Source organism: Hemicordylus capensis, chromosome 3, assembly GCF_027244095.1.
Source record: "Hemicordylus capensis ecotype Gifberg chromosome 3, rHemCap1.1.pri, whole genome shotgun sequence".
NCBI lineage: Eukaryota > Metazoa > Chordata > Lepidosauria > Squamata > Cordylidae > Hemicordylus > Hemicordylus capensis.
The window spans coordinates 235,942,922-235,959,271 of record NC_069659.1 but is presented as its reverse complement, the minus strand read 5'-3'; the positions used below and the strand labels follow the sequence as shown (position 1 = coordinate 235,959,271).

Here is a 16,350-nt window from a genome sequence, read left to right as displayed (position 1 = left end):
TGAATGTACCTGCATTGATTTAAAAAGTGAACCGGTACAAGTCTTTCAGATGCATGGTACAGACAAGAAGTGTACTGCTGTATTTGTGTTCAACATAACTTGTGAATAATTGTACCTGTGTACACTTGTACAAGTATTGAACATAATGTGTGAATAGGGTTTTAGTCTAATTTTAATTTAGCTCCTTGTAGGGGGATTTTTTCTTCCTGTCTTGCTTTTTGTGCGGAGGGCTGATCCAATTGTGCAGCAGTTGAGGCTCCAAATACAAAGCAAGATTTGACTTTAATCCTATCATAGGCCCTCAGTAGTACGCATGCTGGTGGGGGTGACCTTTAAATCTACCCACCATGTTCCTACGATGCTGAATATTTATATACTGCTTTTAAACAAAAAAATTCCCGAAGTGGTTTACATAGAAATGAATGAATGAATGAATGAAATTAAATGGCTCGCTGTCCCCAAACGGCTCATAATCTTAAAAAAAAAACAACCCACAAAAACACAGGATAGACACCAACAACAGCCACTGGAGGGGTGCTGTGCTGGGGATGGATAAGGCCAGTTGCTCTCCCTCTACTAAATAAAGAGAAACACCACTTTAAAAAGGTGCCTCTTTGCTCAGTTAGCAGTTAGTCCGATTCTGGACAGAGTTCCCCTTCATGCTGTTTGTTCGGGGAGAGGGACTTCCATTAGCTCCAGTGGGGCCTTACTTTCCTGTGCAAATACTATAGAGAGAGAGAGCAGACTTAAAGCCCCTCTGTCACCACCTGCCAGAGACTAGATCTGGATCAGCCCCCAGCGCCGTTTACAGAAGAAAAAGCAAGCACACCAGAACCAGTGCCCTGATTAAAGTCATGTCTAAATTTGGCCCAGCCTGCAGTTGTATTGATCAGCTCTTTGGCTGAGAGGAGGAGCAACGGGACTTGTAAATTCAGCTTCTCCTGAGCAACTGTGTGATTGTTTTTTTATTGAGCAAGAGCTTAATGGAGAAGGTGGGTTCTGAACAGAGATTTGACAGAAAGGAGAATGGTGGGACTATGGAGGTATTCTGTAGTGGGTGTGTGGACTACAGGTCCAGTCCGCGGTCCAGTCCGAATTCGGACCGAACCATAGGTCTGCGAACCGGTTCAGCAACTCAGCTCGAACCGGTTTGGCAGTTCGAGGGCCAGTGAGGGCAATGCCAGGGATCCATGAACCGGTTCGGCACGTTTGGCAGCTCAGTTTGAATCAGTTCAGGGGTTCAAGGGCTGGTGAAGATGGCGCCAGGGTGGGGGTAGTGAGAGGCACCTTTAAAAGTCAATTAGCAGATCCTTATTGTGGTGCCGCCGCTCTAGGCAGCTTCCAGATGTGGCGGTGTTCCCCCCAGCTGCCCATGCAGCGGCATGGCTCTGACACTGGCACTCACCTGGCCTCCGTGCATGTGTGGCATCATGGTAAGGACCTGCTAAATTACTTTTAAAGGCACCTCTCACCGCCCCCACCCTGGCGCCATCTTCACCAGCCCTTGAACCCCTGAACTGATTCAAACTGAGCCGCCAAACGTGCCGAACCGGTTCATGGATCCAGTTTCACTCCAGATTCAGACCAGACCACGGACATTGGTCTTCACACACCCCTAATATTCTGGGAGGCATTTCCAGGCATAAGAGGCAGCCAAGTACAGTGGGTGGGATTGCTTAAATTAAGCTTTTGCTCTCATTGTGTTGCTTGTTGACTATTCAAGAATGTGTTGCACATACAATAGCATCGCATGCTCTCGCCTTGAGAACCTGGGGGTTTCTCGGTTACCAACTTCTGATCCTGACCAGCTGACTTCCAATCACTGTCTACATGAGGCTTTGGTGATTTTTTAAACTTCTTTGCCAATAAAAACCGAGCAAGCAAGCACCAGTCCTTCTGATCTCTCTTGGTTTGATTAAATAAATTCAATTCTGTTTAAAGAACACCTTGACTGCTCTGTCCTGACAAGAATACTGATGTGTTGACCTTCAGGAAATAATTCAAGAGCATTTTTCTCCCTTTTGACTGTCTGTTCCAAGCAGATTCTCCATAGGTGTAATGTTTGCTAGCTATAAACCAATGCAACATTAAGCACGCTTATGCCAACCAATTCCAACCTGCTTAAACATGCATAACTCTGCATTGGATGGTAGTCCAGCTATAATTGCAGGCAACTAGTAAAATATATCTGGCAGCCCTGGACATGGATGTGCATTCACATCCAAAGATGCACCAGTCAATTAGATGTGCATCCAGATGAAGGTGCTAATGGAAGTATAGATGGGGGTGTGCATCCATGCTCTGTGGTAACATGCATTGGATGCTGTTTCTGTGTGCAGATCCGTGTACATTAATCTGTGTGCAGATCTTCTGTGTGCATTGGATGCTGCTTCTTGCTGGATCAGGGTATATGGCTTGAAACTTTTCTCCTTGAAACTAGCCATGATAATTTGTCAGTGTGTGCATATGTGTTAATCTCATGGATTCAAGCTTTAGATGTATGCAATTAGTGCATGGAATTGCAGACAATGGGCTGGTTTGGATGATATCTCCTAAAAGCTTGGGGGCAGAGGATATGCACACATGTCTCCCCCACCCACCCCTGCCATCAGCATGCCATCTTGCTGCTGCCTAATTGTGAGAGAGTGGTTTGGAGTGGTATGGCCCTGTGTGTGTTTTAGAAGGGCATACACACACACACACACACACACACACACACACACACGGGAAATGGGGACCACCTAAATCAACTGTTTGAAAATGGGTACAAATACTGTATATCCCCATGTGTTAACACTGTGGAGAATCATGACAAAAACATTACACTTACTGGGCCTGATCCCACAGGTAACTCAGTGGTAGAGCAGCTACTTTGTGTGCAGAAGGTCATGGTTCAGTCCCTGGCATCTCCAGGTAGGGCTGGGAAAGACTCCAGTTTGAAGCCTTGGAGAGCTGCTGCTAGTCAGTGCAGACAATACTGAGATAGATGCACCAATGGCCTGACTTGTTTGTATAGGTAAGTCAGCACTGGAACATGTGCAGGTGTGGATCCACAGAGATGCATGTGCATGTAGGTGTCTCTTTATGTCAGAGGGCAGGCAGCCCTTTGACATACCAACCACATTGTCCTTGATGCACTAGTCTCTCACGTTCTCTTTCCGTCTGTCTTTAGGCTTAGACACCACCAAAGATCCCTGCCAGAAAGTTAAATGCAGCCGGCACAAGGTGTGCATTGCCCAGGGCTACCAGCGGGCCATGTGTATTAGCCGCAAGAAACTGGAGCACAGGTAAGGCAGCAGCTGATGTACATTAATTCCTGACTGGGCGGATTGCATGGCTCTGATTGGCAGCAGTTTACTTTGCTGAACTTGGTGAGAGAATTGGAGAATGTTTGTGCTGAGAGCTTCACTTGGCTTCAGACCTGCAGCCAGACATTATGTGGTGGGGTGGACCGAAAGAGACACGATAGGGAGCAGGATGCTCTGTAAGTCCATGTACAAACAACCAGGACCGAATACAAATAGCCTGATAAGTTCAAAGTTATTTCATTTCTTTGGGGGTGGGGAGGGGAAATGAAGAGAATAAAATTGATGACATGGTGAGGAAAATTATTCAGAGTGGTCCCAAAGAAATTAAATTGTATTGGGACTACTTTTAATTTTAATTGCTTTGAATTTAATCTCTTGTAATTGTGTTGGGGCCACTTTGAGTAATTTTTCTCACCATGGCGCTTTCCAGATTACACCCTGCAACGGGGTCAGGACGTATCTCGGAAGTGTGCTTCCACACTTCCTGTGTTGTGACACCGCCGTTCCTACACAGACAGCAGGGTGCCGTTCATATGTCCAGTGCCTTGTTTTGAATTTAATCACTGTGATATAGTGCTATGGCGTCATGTATCCAGCATGAAAAAGTTGCTATTCTTTCGGGTTGTTCGTTTCCGTGAGACTGCTCCCCCTGCTGTTTATGTTTCGAATGCGATTTGGCTGAACGGAGGCTTTTTGCTGCTGTTGAGCAGCTAAACTGGAAAGCGCCCATGTCGACCAATGTCCTTAAACCTAACCTAAGTGCATTGTCATTCACCTCAGCACTTTCCCACTGATTTATGTGAACACTGGTAACAGGGGACAGAGCTGGTCTTGTGGTAGCAAGGATGGCATGTCCCCTTTGCTAAGCAGGGTCTGCCCTGGTTGCATATGAATGGGAGACTTGATGTGTGAGCACTGTAAGACCTTTCCCTTAGGGGATAGGGCTGCTCTGGGAAGAGCATCTGCATACTTGCATGTAGAAGGTTCTAGGGCATCTCCAGATAGGGCTGAGAGAGGCTCCTGCCTGCAACCTTGGAGAAGCGATTTCCAGTCTGTGTAGACAGCACTGAGCTAGATGGACCAATCGTCTGACTTGGTATAAGGCAGATTTCTATATTCCTAACTTCTTGTTGAACAATTGCCTGGCTATTTCCCCTCATATCTCTATAACTAAAAGATCTAGAGACTTATTCCTTTTCCAATGAAAGCTGGAAAGTCAGGGAAGGAGCATGTAATATCTCTGAAGGGGCTAACCCTGCCCATGCATGTCCCTGTTGCTGTGGCCCTCATCTGCTCCTTCATATTAAAATCTCTCATGGCTCACTGCAGTTCATTTCTGGATGATGTGGTGTTCCTAGGTGTTTTTTTCCTGTAGCCTTTAAAGGACACCCTCTTGTTTCCTCTCCCATGAACAAAGCATATCGCTTAGGGTTAACCTTACCACCATTTTGCAGACAGGGAAGTTCTGTGCCTTTTAATAGCTACTATAACAGGCAGAAATCAGCAGGTGAAGATTTTTCCTATCACTGCACTTCCAGGGACTTTTACACACAGCAGGTTTTACTCAAAGTTTACTGGGAGGCTTTGCTGCGAACTCAGAGTTGTCCCAAAAAACCAAAGCAAATAGTAGATTTTTTTTTACCCCGGATATAAATCGGGCAACACTCTAACATGCAGTGAAAAACCTGAATTGTGTGTGAACTGCTCCCCGATATCTCGCAGGGACTTTGGAGTAAATCTGGCCAATATATGAACGTACCCCCTCCATTCTGGAAGATATGTGAGTTAAAGGGCTTTAAAAGCCCCGTGTGAAAAACTTCCAGGAAGTTTTTCATACCCAGCTTTTAGTCCGCATCTCCTCTGGAATGGAGGTGTGCATTCACATATCAGCTAAATTTACCCCAAAGTTCCTGTGAGCTATCAGGTAACAATTCACACACAATATGGGTTTTTCATTACACGTCAGAGTATAGCCTGATTTATTTCTGGGATTAAAAAATCCACTTTTTGCGTCGTTTTGTTATTTGTTTTGGCAACTTCGAACTCACAGTAAAGCCTCTCAGAAAACCTGAAGTAAAGCCTGCTGTCTGGGAAAGCTCCAGGCTATGAAAAGCATTACCTGTTAATTTCTGCCTGTTATGCAGCTGTTGAAAGAACAGGGCCTCTGTCCATACAGAGGTGACATCCTTTTTCAGGACTGTGGGAGTCACTTACAATCCCTATCTGCTCTTTCTGCTGTGAGGAGTCATTTTCAAATCTGTGAATATTTCACATTCCCGAAATGCCAGTGAGAAGGGCATGCTGTGTATGTGTTTGTATGGGTACACTGTGAGGTTAGGTCTACTTTAATATGCACTCCTTTTTCTTTTTATCTCTTTCTCCCTTGTGTGCACACAAACAGAATCAAGCAGCCTGCCCTGAAACTCCATGGAAACAAGGAGAGCTTTTGCAAGCCTTGTCACATGACCCAGCTTGCATCTGTCTGTGGCTCTGATGGACACACTTACAGCTCTGTGGTGAGGAGAAAACAATCACTAACACTGAAAATGAGATGGGTTGGAAGTGGATGGGCAGAAACCCGGGAGAAGAAGCTGTCATGCTTTCAGATAACCAGACCAACATGGTCCCATCCTAACTTAACTGGGGGAGTGGACGGCCTCAAAGGGACCCAAGGGTTGATGGGTAGGCTCAATTATATGCTCAGACCACTGCACAGGAGTGTCTGAGCCTAAGTCCTTACTGAGTGCCTGCTAAAGTTGGCAGTCAGTCCAGACTCTCAACCAGTTGCCAGAACAAGAGTGTATAAAGCTGGAAAATTAAGAAGTGTCCGTGTGTGTGTGTGTGTGTGTGTGTGTGTGTGTGTTGTAGCTATTTGAGGAGCAGGCAGAGACACTCTGCACATGTTCAAAAGGGTTCTAGCCTTTGAATTTTTTAAGCCACTCCCTTTCAGGTGCTCTGTACATACTCAGAAGCACTTTGTCCTTAGGTCATTTTTATATAAGCTTTGTTTTGTTCAGAGGACAGGCACTCTGAAGTCTTCAATAAAAGGTGTCAGAAATGTTGGTAAGCAAGGAGGGCAGCTGTAACTCCAGCTCACTTGAAGGACTGATTCATGAATTCTGACTCAGCCTTAACTTGAACATTTTTATTCCACCTTTCTTCCATGCTGTACGTGGGGTTTGCGGTCAGTCTCCCATTCAGGCAGTGACCTGACTTAGATCTGCTTAGCTTCAGCAAGGTGGCTGCCTCATGTGCCTTCAGTCCTTGCTCTGGGATCATTTAGCAGCCAAGGGGCTTTTACGCACAGCAGGTTTTACCACGGGTTTACTAGAAGGCTTTATTGCGAACTCGTTGTCCCCCCAAAACCACCACAAATAGTGGATTTTTTTTACCCTGGATAAAAATCGGTCTGCTCTGTAACGTGCAGTGAGAACCCCGGATTTTGTGTGAACTGCTTCCAGATAACTCGCAGGGACTTCAGGGTAAATCTAGCCAATATGTGAACACACACCCTCCATTTCGGAGGAGACACGAATTAAAGAGCTTCAGAACCCCCCTTGTGAAAAGCTTCAATCCAATCTTTTGAGCAAAATAACCTTTGAGGAGGAGACTCATGGAAGAGCTGAAGTTTCTTCCATGAACAGAACACACTGGAAAAACAGAGATCCCCTTTCAAGGGAGTGGCCATGAAGGTTTTATCTTCACAATGCATAATTCCACCCTTCCAGTCTAGTATGACCTAGTTGATTTTGTTCTGGAATTTACTGTGGTGATTCCTGAATACACTCATGCATGACTCAGCCCCTGAAGGTCTTTATGAGATTTAGTGAGGGGCAGCCCTGGCCTTGTGCGGCCAGGCTGTGGTGCAGGATGCACTGTGGTGGAGAAGAGGAACTAAAGGGTGGTGGGAGAAAGAAGTGTCACCCTGGGTGAGAGATCATCACTTTGCTTGCATCTCACAAGGCATGTGACAAGTTGGTGACATGACTCATTAAGGCCAGTGGGGAAATGTACATTCTATCTTCGCATCAGGAGAACATTCATCTTGCTGTGGAGAAATGTACAGTTGTGTGTTTCCCTCACAGCATCTAACAAGCCAAGAGCTAAAAGACAGAGCTGTTGAACCAGCAAAGGTGGCACAAATGAAGGAATTATGTAGGATGCGGGAGTCGAACCCTTTCCTGGAGCTCAGGTTGGCCCTGATTCAAAGCAGCTGTCTGAAATGGCCTCCTCCTGAGTGGGCCTGTTAGGAAGTGGGCCCCAAGCCGTCTGGAGCCAAAAGTCAACCCAACTTCCATGGTTGACTTTTGGCTCTGGCACAGCATCACCTCTGCTCCTGGGGTGGATGGAAGTGGTTGTTCTAGGAACAGGACAGGAGCTTCACTGGAACTGACTGGGCTCCAGCTCTCCTCCAAGGAAACAACTGTAAGAAGAGGGGCAGGTTCTGGATCTTGGCTGGGGCATGCAATCCTCCTCTGAGTCTGGGTGGGTCCTCACAACATCTCTTCCCTTTGAATGAGACCCAAAAATGTGGGGAGAAGCTCAAATCATTAGTGTGAATGGCCAAAACATCTCTCAAGCTTTGGAACGCTGGCTATCGCTTTCTTTCCTATGCATAGAATTTCATGTTCTAATAATTATATGTATAAATTTATACATTTATATAATATATATAATATATAAATTATATACATTTGTATATGTACTGTATATAAATGTAGTATCATTGGACAGCCCTTTGGGGTGTGTGTGTGTGTGTGTGTGTGTGTGTGTGTGATTCCTCTCTCTCAGTCTTGGTTTCCATCAGTAAAATAGGAATCAAAGCCCTACCCTACATGAATATTGTAAGGATGCATCACACAAAGTGTGTAGGGCATTTCCACATCAACACTACTAAGTAAGTGATTATTAGCAACATATTAGCAACAGCACCAGAGGTGATGTTATTGGGTGGTATTAAAGATAATCACCTAATAATAACCCCTCTGGCACTTCTGCTAATATATAACCAATCTGCAGAATTATATGGAAATGATATAATTACATGTAGCCAATTAGTGGAAGCTCCAGAGGTGGTGTAATTTGGTGATTCTAAAGATAATATTAGAAGAGGTAATTATGAGTAGTGCTTTTCATCTTTGAGAGGAGCTAAATTAGTCATTGCTAAATTTGGAAATCTGTGAACCTCCCACCAAAGTTACAATAGTTTGCAAATATGTATATAAATGAGGAAGTAACAATCAGACAAAGTAAAACTGAAAGACATACAGTAGTTTTTAAGAGAGTTGAAGGTAGGTTTTTGAAACAGTACAAAAACCTGATCAACCTGTTGAGAAGAGATGAAAATGAGAGAGATGTGTGTACACCTCTTTCAGACGACCTTCAGCTTTGGAAAAAATATTGTGGTGGTTCTCTTGAGCAGCCAAGACCGGGCTAGGGAAGCTAAGCCCAGGCTTGGCTGCCCATGGGAACCCATGAGATTCGATGGGCTCCCTGCAGTGCCTCGGCGGCAAACCCGCCAAGGGAGGCCTCTTCTTAAAGGAGATTAAGGGGTGAGTGCTCCCTTAGCCGCAGTTCCTTGACCGTGTGTCAGAACCTGCTACTTTCAGCCAGTGCTGAAACACTAACTTGCGCTGTGCATTGTCGGATTTCTGGAGACTGGGACATGTCCTCCTGACCCCCACAGCTCCATGCTACAGGCACACAGCACTGCTCATCTGGGAGCACACCAGGAGCACTTGGTCGTCTGGAGGGAAGGTATGTTTACCATGCTTTCCTGCCCACCCACTTGCCCAACCCTCCCGGTCATGACAACGACCTCATTGTCTCCATCCTTGAAGAGAAGAGGAAGAATGTATGCTAAGACGCTGCATCTCAAATGGCAGACCTTTATCTCTTTCTGGAAACAAAATGGCAAAACTATGAAGAAGGTTTGGCTGGTTGACACATGGCAAATGTTTTAAACAATCTATTTTAAAAGAATGACTCGTACTGATAATAAAAAGTCTGGTCAAGGTTTGAGGTCAGCTAACTTTCCTTCTGGGGAAAGTGAGCCCACAGTGGCCTCTGGGTTATAGTGCACTGGTGTCATGATAATACCAGAAGTGGGTGTTGCGTGCTTTACATTACACACACTACAGTGAAGCTGTGTACAGGGTACTGTGACTCACAAAGTCAAAGCACGTTTGAGTATCCCCTGTTACACTGTGCTGACCTACTTTTTCTGCCTTCTGGCTATTGGAATAGGGGAGCCTGTTTCAGCTAAGCTCTTGCCTTTAGCACCTAGTTGCATTTAACTCTCAAAATAGGCAGCAAGTCTTGTGAAGCCGAACCTTCCCCTCCCACTCAAGGGTAGGCTGACTCAGAAAACTTACTTCAAGCAAATCACTGAGTATCCCCCTGCTACAAATTAGGGCCAATTTCCATACGACCCCAGCATTAGCCTGGAGCATGCAGAGAAATCAAAGCTCATTATGACATGCCATGGGGCAAAGCGGTCATTGGCCTGCTCGGTCTGGTGGCCAGGACAACTTCAGCAGGCAACGAGGATTGTGATTATTTTTTGACTCATTTCCTTCAATACTGAAAACTGATCTGGCAGTGAAACCAAACTGGAACACACTTTGAATTTGCTCAAATCTGTTTTGAGTGATGTGAATGTTTCCCTGCTAACTGAGCAAAGAGGCATCTTTTTAAAATGATGATTCTCTTTATTGAGCAGGGGGAGAGCAACTGGCCCTATCCATCCCCAGCACAGCATCCATCCAGTGGCTGTTGCTGGTGTCGGCCTTGTGATACTTTTTAAGATTGTGAGCCCTTTTGGGGACAGGGAGCCATTTTGCTTACTTACTTACTTACTTATTTATATCTATGTAAACCGCTTAGGGAACTTTGGTTGAAAAGTGGTATATAAATATTTGTCTTATTTGTCATATCTGTATTCCTATTTATTTATTTATTCGATTTTTCTGCTGCCCTTCCGAAATGGCTCAGGGCAGTTTACAATTAAAAACAGAAACCATTTTTTAAAAATGGTTTCTTTCCCTTCTCACCAACAAAATGCAGGGCCAAGCCCTCTTTCTGGTTTGCTCTGTGGGGTGCTTTCCCCCCAGCCAAACCCACCTTCTTCACTTCTATCAAATGCATGGATTTTAATGTTTCCATGGCTGACCCTTCATCTCCTTCCCACCCATCTTAGAATTTTCATGCACACCTGAGATCACAGCAGGTCACCCAATGGCTGGTGGAACATTTGCAGTCTGCAGGAAACAGGCAGCTGGTTTGTAGCCTATTATGCATCTAAGAATGTTGAGAAGCCTTAGCCTGATTAGTTCAAAACCAGGACACAGCAGGAAATTTCATTCAAGGAGATTAGTACTAAGAAGATTCATTGTTATTTGCTTTGGTGCCTCATTGCCCGAAGAGTTAAATAACAAAGCAGTAACAGGATCAGAATGCTGGACCACCACAAAATCCTTCTGTTACAACTTTGCCCTTGGCATTCATAAGGATCAGCTGAAGAGACCCATGTTGCTAGATGCAGATCCTTAGTTGTACTCATTGGACTAGGTGCCAATCCACTGGACCCTTCAGCTTGGGAAGGAAGCAGAAGGCACTGTGGTGCACTGGGTCAAAAGCATTTGTGTTGTCAGCCAGAGGGGCCTAATAACTGCAAACCTTGTGGGTTTCAGAGTGCTAAGCAGAGATGCTGCTCTAAAACAAATGTAAAATCCAGGCTGTGCCTATGCAATCAGATTTTCCGGACAACAGAATAGACAGAATTCTACAATCTGTATAAATTATCTGAATTGAATCAGTTTGCAAGATGACTCAAATCTTGCCTTATGATGTTACTGTGCTGCATACTTTATTTGGATTGTGCTAGCCAGGAGTCGAAATTGACTGGATGGCACACTGAGCCAGCGTGGTGTAGTGGTTAGAGTGCTGGACTAGGACCGGGGAGACCTGAGTTCAAATCCCCATTCAGCCATGATACTAGCTGGGTGACTCTGGGCCAGTCACTTCTCTCTCAGCCTAACCTACTTCACAGGGTGGTTGTGAAAGAGAAACTCAAGTATGCAGTACACCGCTTTGGGCTCCTTGGAGGAAGAGGGGGATATAAATGTAATAATAATAATAATAATAATAACTTTACCTTACCTTAGTCATGAGGAGGAGCAGGTGCTATGCAGGCATTGAAGCCTCACCGTCTGACCACTGAAACCTTCCTCAGCCACCTTCCTTCAATTCAGAGGTTTCAGCAGGGATTGCCTACATGTTTGCAAGAGTGTCTTTGCAGCCCTGAGGGATGCTTGTTAACACACACACACTCCACACTCTTAATACTCTTTCTCCCCCCACCGCCCCCGCAACTGAATTTTGTGCCCAGCATCACATTCTGTGTTCCTTTGGAATCGCAATAAATACTTTGACCCTCTTCTGACTTCTCTTTTTCTGTCTTGCAGTGTAAATTGGAGCAGCAAGCCTGCCTGACCAGCAAGCAGCTGACCGTCAAGTGTGAGGGGCAGTGCCCGTGTGCAACTGAGCATAGTCCGACCTCGGCCACAGACATCAAACAAGGTCAGAGGGATCGTTTTGCAAATGCTGCAATGGCTGTAGCTTCTCTCTCTCTCTCTCTCTCTCTCTCTCTGACCCATATTCCACATGTCTTCCTCTGCCTGAATGTAAACAGGAACACCAATTTAACCTCCTGCTAACAGGGCACCTTTTACTTTTAGGAACTAGGCACCATTTTACTTTAGGTGGCACAGGTGTGCCGCCACCACCAAAAAGGCCCTGTTTCTGGTACCCATCAAACATATTTCAGTCTGAAGAGGACCAGAGGGCAGGGCCTCCAAGGCAGTTCTGAGGACTCTAGAAGGTTTATATAAATGGCTGCATCAAATGGGCCCCTATGCTACATAGTAAGAATGCAAGGACAGACACATCAAGTCTTTTTTTTCTCATGTGCATCCTGCCCATTCTCCAAGGACATCAGGGCAGCAAACAGGGGGTTCTCCTCCAGGGATGGGCCTGGACCAGTCCGGAGGCCATTGAAAAAGCCTCCGGACCGGTCCGGACCTGGGTGGTCCGGTTCGGGGGGGGGTAGCTTTAAGAGCGGCGGGAGGGTTTACTTACCCCTCCCGCCGCTTTCCCACTCTGGCGCCGTAATGCTAAGCGTAATTGGGGCGGCAGGATACCTCCCTGCCACCCCTTCCCCGCTGTTGCTGGAAAACACTCCTAGGAGTCCTTTGCGTGCGTGCACATTGTGCGCGCGCTTCACATCTTTTTGACGTGCGTGCGCGCAAAGGGCTGCTGGGAGTTTTTTACAGCAACATCGGGGGAGGGGGCGGCAGGGAGGTATCCTGCCGCCCCAATTACTCTTAGCATTACGGCGCCAGAGCGGGAAAGTGGCGGGAGGGGTAAGTAAACCCTCCCGCCGCTCTTAAAGCTACCCCCCCACCCCAGTGCCAGACCGCAGTTGGCGGTTCCGTGCACACCCCTATTCTCCTCCCCACCTCCTTTATCCTTGCAACACCCCTGTGAAGTGGGTGAGTTTGCAAGGTAGTGCTTGGACCCAGTCCATCCAGTGGGGGAGGATTTGAACTGGAGTCTCCCTGTTCTTAAGTTGACCACTTGTCCCATGACACATCACACTGACTTTCTCATTCGTTTGCCTTTCCTTATCCTCTGTGAAAAGAAAAGGTAAAATAGGGTTTCCAAGCCGTGTGCGCCAAACTGTTACTCCTCCTCCCCTGCCCTGCCTCATCAATAGGAATACCTCTCTCTCTTGCCTCATCCTACCCGACATACCAAATATCCAGCATGGGGATGGTTTGATCATCCTCTGTATTCCCAAAAGAGACTCAAAAGAATGTTGCACAACCCATAAAATGTAGATTGGGTGTCTTTTGTATTAGGGATGTGCACGGAACCGCTGCTGGGCGGTTCGAAGGTGGCGGGGGTGCCGCTTTAAGGGCGGGGGAGGGTGCACTTACCCCTCCCGCCGCTTTCCCCCTGCCAGCGCTCATTACTGTTAAATGTCTTCAGGGTGGCAGCATAGCTCCCTGCCGCCCCATTGCCCTCCTCGGCCGGAAGTGGCCGGAAGTACCGGGTGCATGTGCGCCCATCGCGTGCGCCCGTCTGCCGTGCAGATGCGTGCACGCGATGGGAGCAAGCATGCCCAGTACTTACGGCCACTTCCAGCCGAGGAGGGCAACGGGGCGGCAGGGAGCTATGCTGCCGCTCCGAAGACTTTTAACAGTAACGAGTGCCGGCAGGGGGAAAGTGGCGGGAGGGGTAAGTGCACCCTCCCCTGCCCTTAAAGAGGCACCCCCGCTGACTTTGAACTGGGCCCCGTGTTCGAACCTGTCCAGAGGCCCGTAAAAGGGCCTCCAAACAGGTTCGTGCACATCCCTATTTTGTATGGCTGCGTTGGAAAGCCATACAAAGTTCAGTTTGAGGTGTTCAGTTAATAATTTAGTATTTCATTTACAGAGACCTGTACTGGGCAAGACTTGGCAGACTTGGGGGACCGGCTGCGGGATTGGTTCCAGCTCTTGCACGAGAACGCCAAACAGAACAGCTCTGGAAATGCCGGGACCAGTCCAGTAAATGGTACGACATAGACATGTATCTTTCTCAGCCCTATCTTTGCTCTCTCCTGAAATGGCTAGAATGGGCCCATATAATTCCTGAGATTATTCTCTGTGCCATTTACCAATTGTCTGTTTCCAACAAGGGCTGTATTGTTTGTTTGTTTGTTTTTGAGGAAACGTTGAGAGGCTACGAGCCAAACTTAGAAATGTTATGTGTTATAGCCAACAGCTCTCTGTCCGTGTGAGAGAAAAGGATCACCTCAGACCTCTCCCTGATATGCTAGTTGTCTGTATTCTGGGAGCTGTTGATATGGGAGAACGTTCTGCAATCCACAGCTTCCAGTGTGAAGTCATCTAGTCCAGGAAGTGCTGTATTATGTGCTATTTCTGATTGTAGTTCAGTTTAGCTTCTCCATTTCCAGTTAGTTATGCCAGGAAGACTAAAGCTGGTTGGTGTAGTCTGAATGACGGGATAACTGTCTTTGCAGAAATCCCCAGCGCTGTAATTCAACAGTATGGAGAAAGGGGTGTGAAATTTCCACCACATTTTCAGGAGAAATGTTGAACTGGCTATTCAGCCTTAGCAATTTTGCTTTGGATGGTGTTAAAGTGAATTTGCACAACCATTTTCCTGCATACCCCACTGTGCAGTGGTTACCATGAGTGCAATTTTGAGTGTGACACCTAGTCATGAGACCAGTTGAGAGTGAAAAGGAACTCTACAGAGAGTCCTCAGGGATTCATTGTTCCTATTTGACGAGGACGTAAACATATTGGAATTGGTTGTCTGTGTGAACTAGTTTTATATTGGAATGGCCACCAACCAGATACAAACTCGCATGGTTGAACACAGAAACTGCTTTCAGCTGCATTCTTGGGCCAGACTACATGATACACAGATTATGTTTGCCCCAAGAGGGAAGTTTTCACTGGATCTCATGGCAGGCCACAACATCAACTTTCTCAACCCTAATAGCCATGCTTAAAGAAAATAACTTGGGGTGACTCTAATACATCACCATCAAAAATGGTCTTTTCTTTTGACTAGTTCTGAATACGATGTGATCATATTCACATCAGCTGAGGTCCTGGCCTGAGATGGCAGGGTTTTGTAGCCATTTTTCTTTCTTTAAAGGTAAATTCAGAGGAACTGCTACATTGGTATGTGGGGAAGCCATTGTGGGGTGAGTCTTTTGAGTCCGGTTCCTTGGTCATTTTATTGCCCTGGTTACAGATAACTGGAGAGATCTCATCGTGCCACCTTGGGACTTGCCATCGCTATTGGAGTGTCATACGGGCTGCTCTGGAAATCAGTTCAACCCCCAGCAATAAAGCTGGATGAGCATTCATGGGACTCTCAAAGTACATGGTGCTTTCTAGAGGAGGCTAAGCAGAAACCCTGCTTCAAGGAGCTTACTAGGGATCTGCATGAATTGTTTTGGTGCCTCAGATTCGAGGTGCTGAAAGGGTTCGAGTTCCCCCAGTGGAAACATTTTGGCCAGGGGCAAGCAGGCACTTTAAATGGAGGGCGGCAGCTCCTCTGCCACCCCACCGCATGTGCAGACACCATTTACGTGATGATGACACCCATGGGATGCTGGGAACGGGGGAACTTCCTGTTCCCATGCAGGAAGCCCCTGGTGCGGCTTATCTGAAGAGATGGCGCAGCCTTTTGGAAGCAGCAGCACCCTGGTGGGGCAGTGGAGGAGCGCCGGAGGGGCAGGTAAGACCTGCCCCCCTCTGTTTAAAGTGCCCACTCGCCACTCCCATGGATGTGCACAAAGCACTTCGGGCTCATTCCTAGAGCTTATAGTCTAAATTCTTAAAGTAGGGGTTACATCTTTGTAGGGGATAAAAGAGAAGGAAGGAATGGGAGAGGCAAATCGGATCATAGGGACTTATCCCCAACTGAATCAAAGTCTACGGGGTAAGTGCAGTCAGCAAGGCCTTTTGGAAGAGGGGGAGGTTGAGGATAGATTTGGAAGAGTAAAGGAAGGTGTTCTGGAGCAGAGAGAGTGTTTCATATAGATTCCCTAATCCCAACATGCTTGCCCATTCTGTACAGACTAGCCTACATGGTTGTTCAGAGAATGAGCTACAGTAGAGGGCAAGAATATGCTTTCTGTGCACTAAGCATAAGGACTAAAATTGGTTTAAAGAACTAAAGCAACTAAGTCCAAATGGCAATGTGTTCAAGCTATACAATTGAACCCCATTATCTGCGCGGGTTCTATACTCCATTACAACCATGGATAACAGAACAGCGGATAGAAAGTCAATGGGACTTGGGGTTAGGTTACTGAAGACTCTGGGAATGGTGAAAAATGGCCTTAGAAACTGCAAAAAGAAGTGCCTTGTTGTGCTTCTCAGGTCTCCAGGTGTTCAGCAATGCCCCCCCCACCCAAAGTCCCAAATCTGGAACCTTTGCACACACAAAATCACAG

General features: G+C 46.5%; 1 protein-coding gene across 1 annotated transcript in view; it reads left to right on the top strand.

Annotated features, from left to right (window-relative positions):
- SPOCK2 (SPARC (osteonectin), cwcv and kazal like domains proteoglycan 2) overlaps nucleotides 1–16,350 on the top strand; it is a 98,687-nt gene that overhangs the window by 63,635 nt on the left and 18,702 nt on the right. Inside the window, exons 3-6 of the mRNA XM_053307418.1 lie at nucleotides 3,173–3,287; nucleotides 5,710–5,824; nucleotides 11,774–11,888; nucleotides 13,806–13,925. Of these exons, the coding sequence (XP_053163393.1) occupies nucleotides 3,173–3,287; nucleotides 5,710–5,824; nucleotides 11,774–11,888; nucleotides 13,806–13,925 (465 nt within the window). The remainder of the gene's footprint in view (nucleotides 1–3,172; nucleotides 3,288–5,709; nucleotides 5,825–11,773; nucleotides 11,889–13,805; nucleotides 13,926–16,350) is intronic.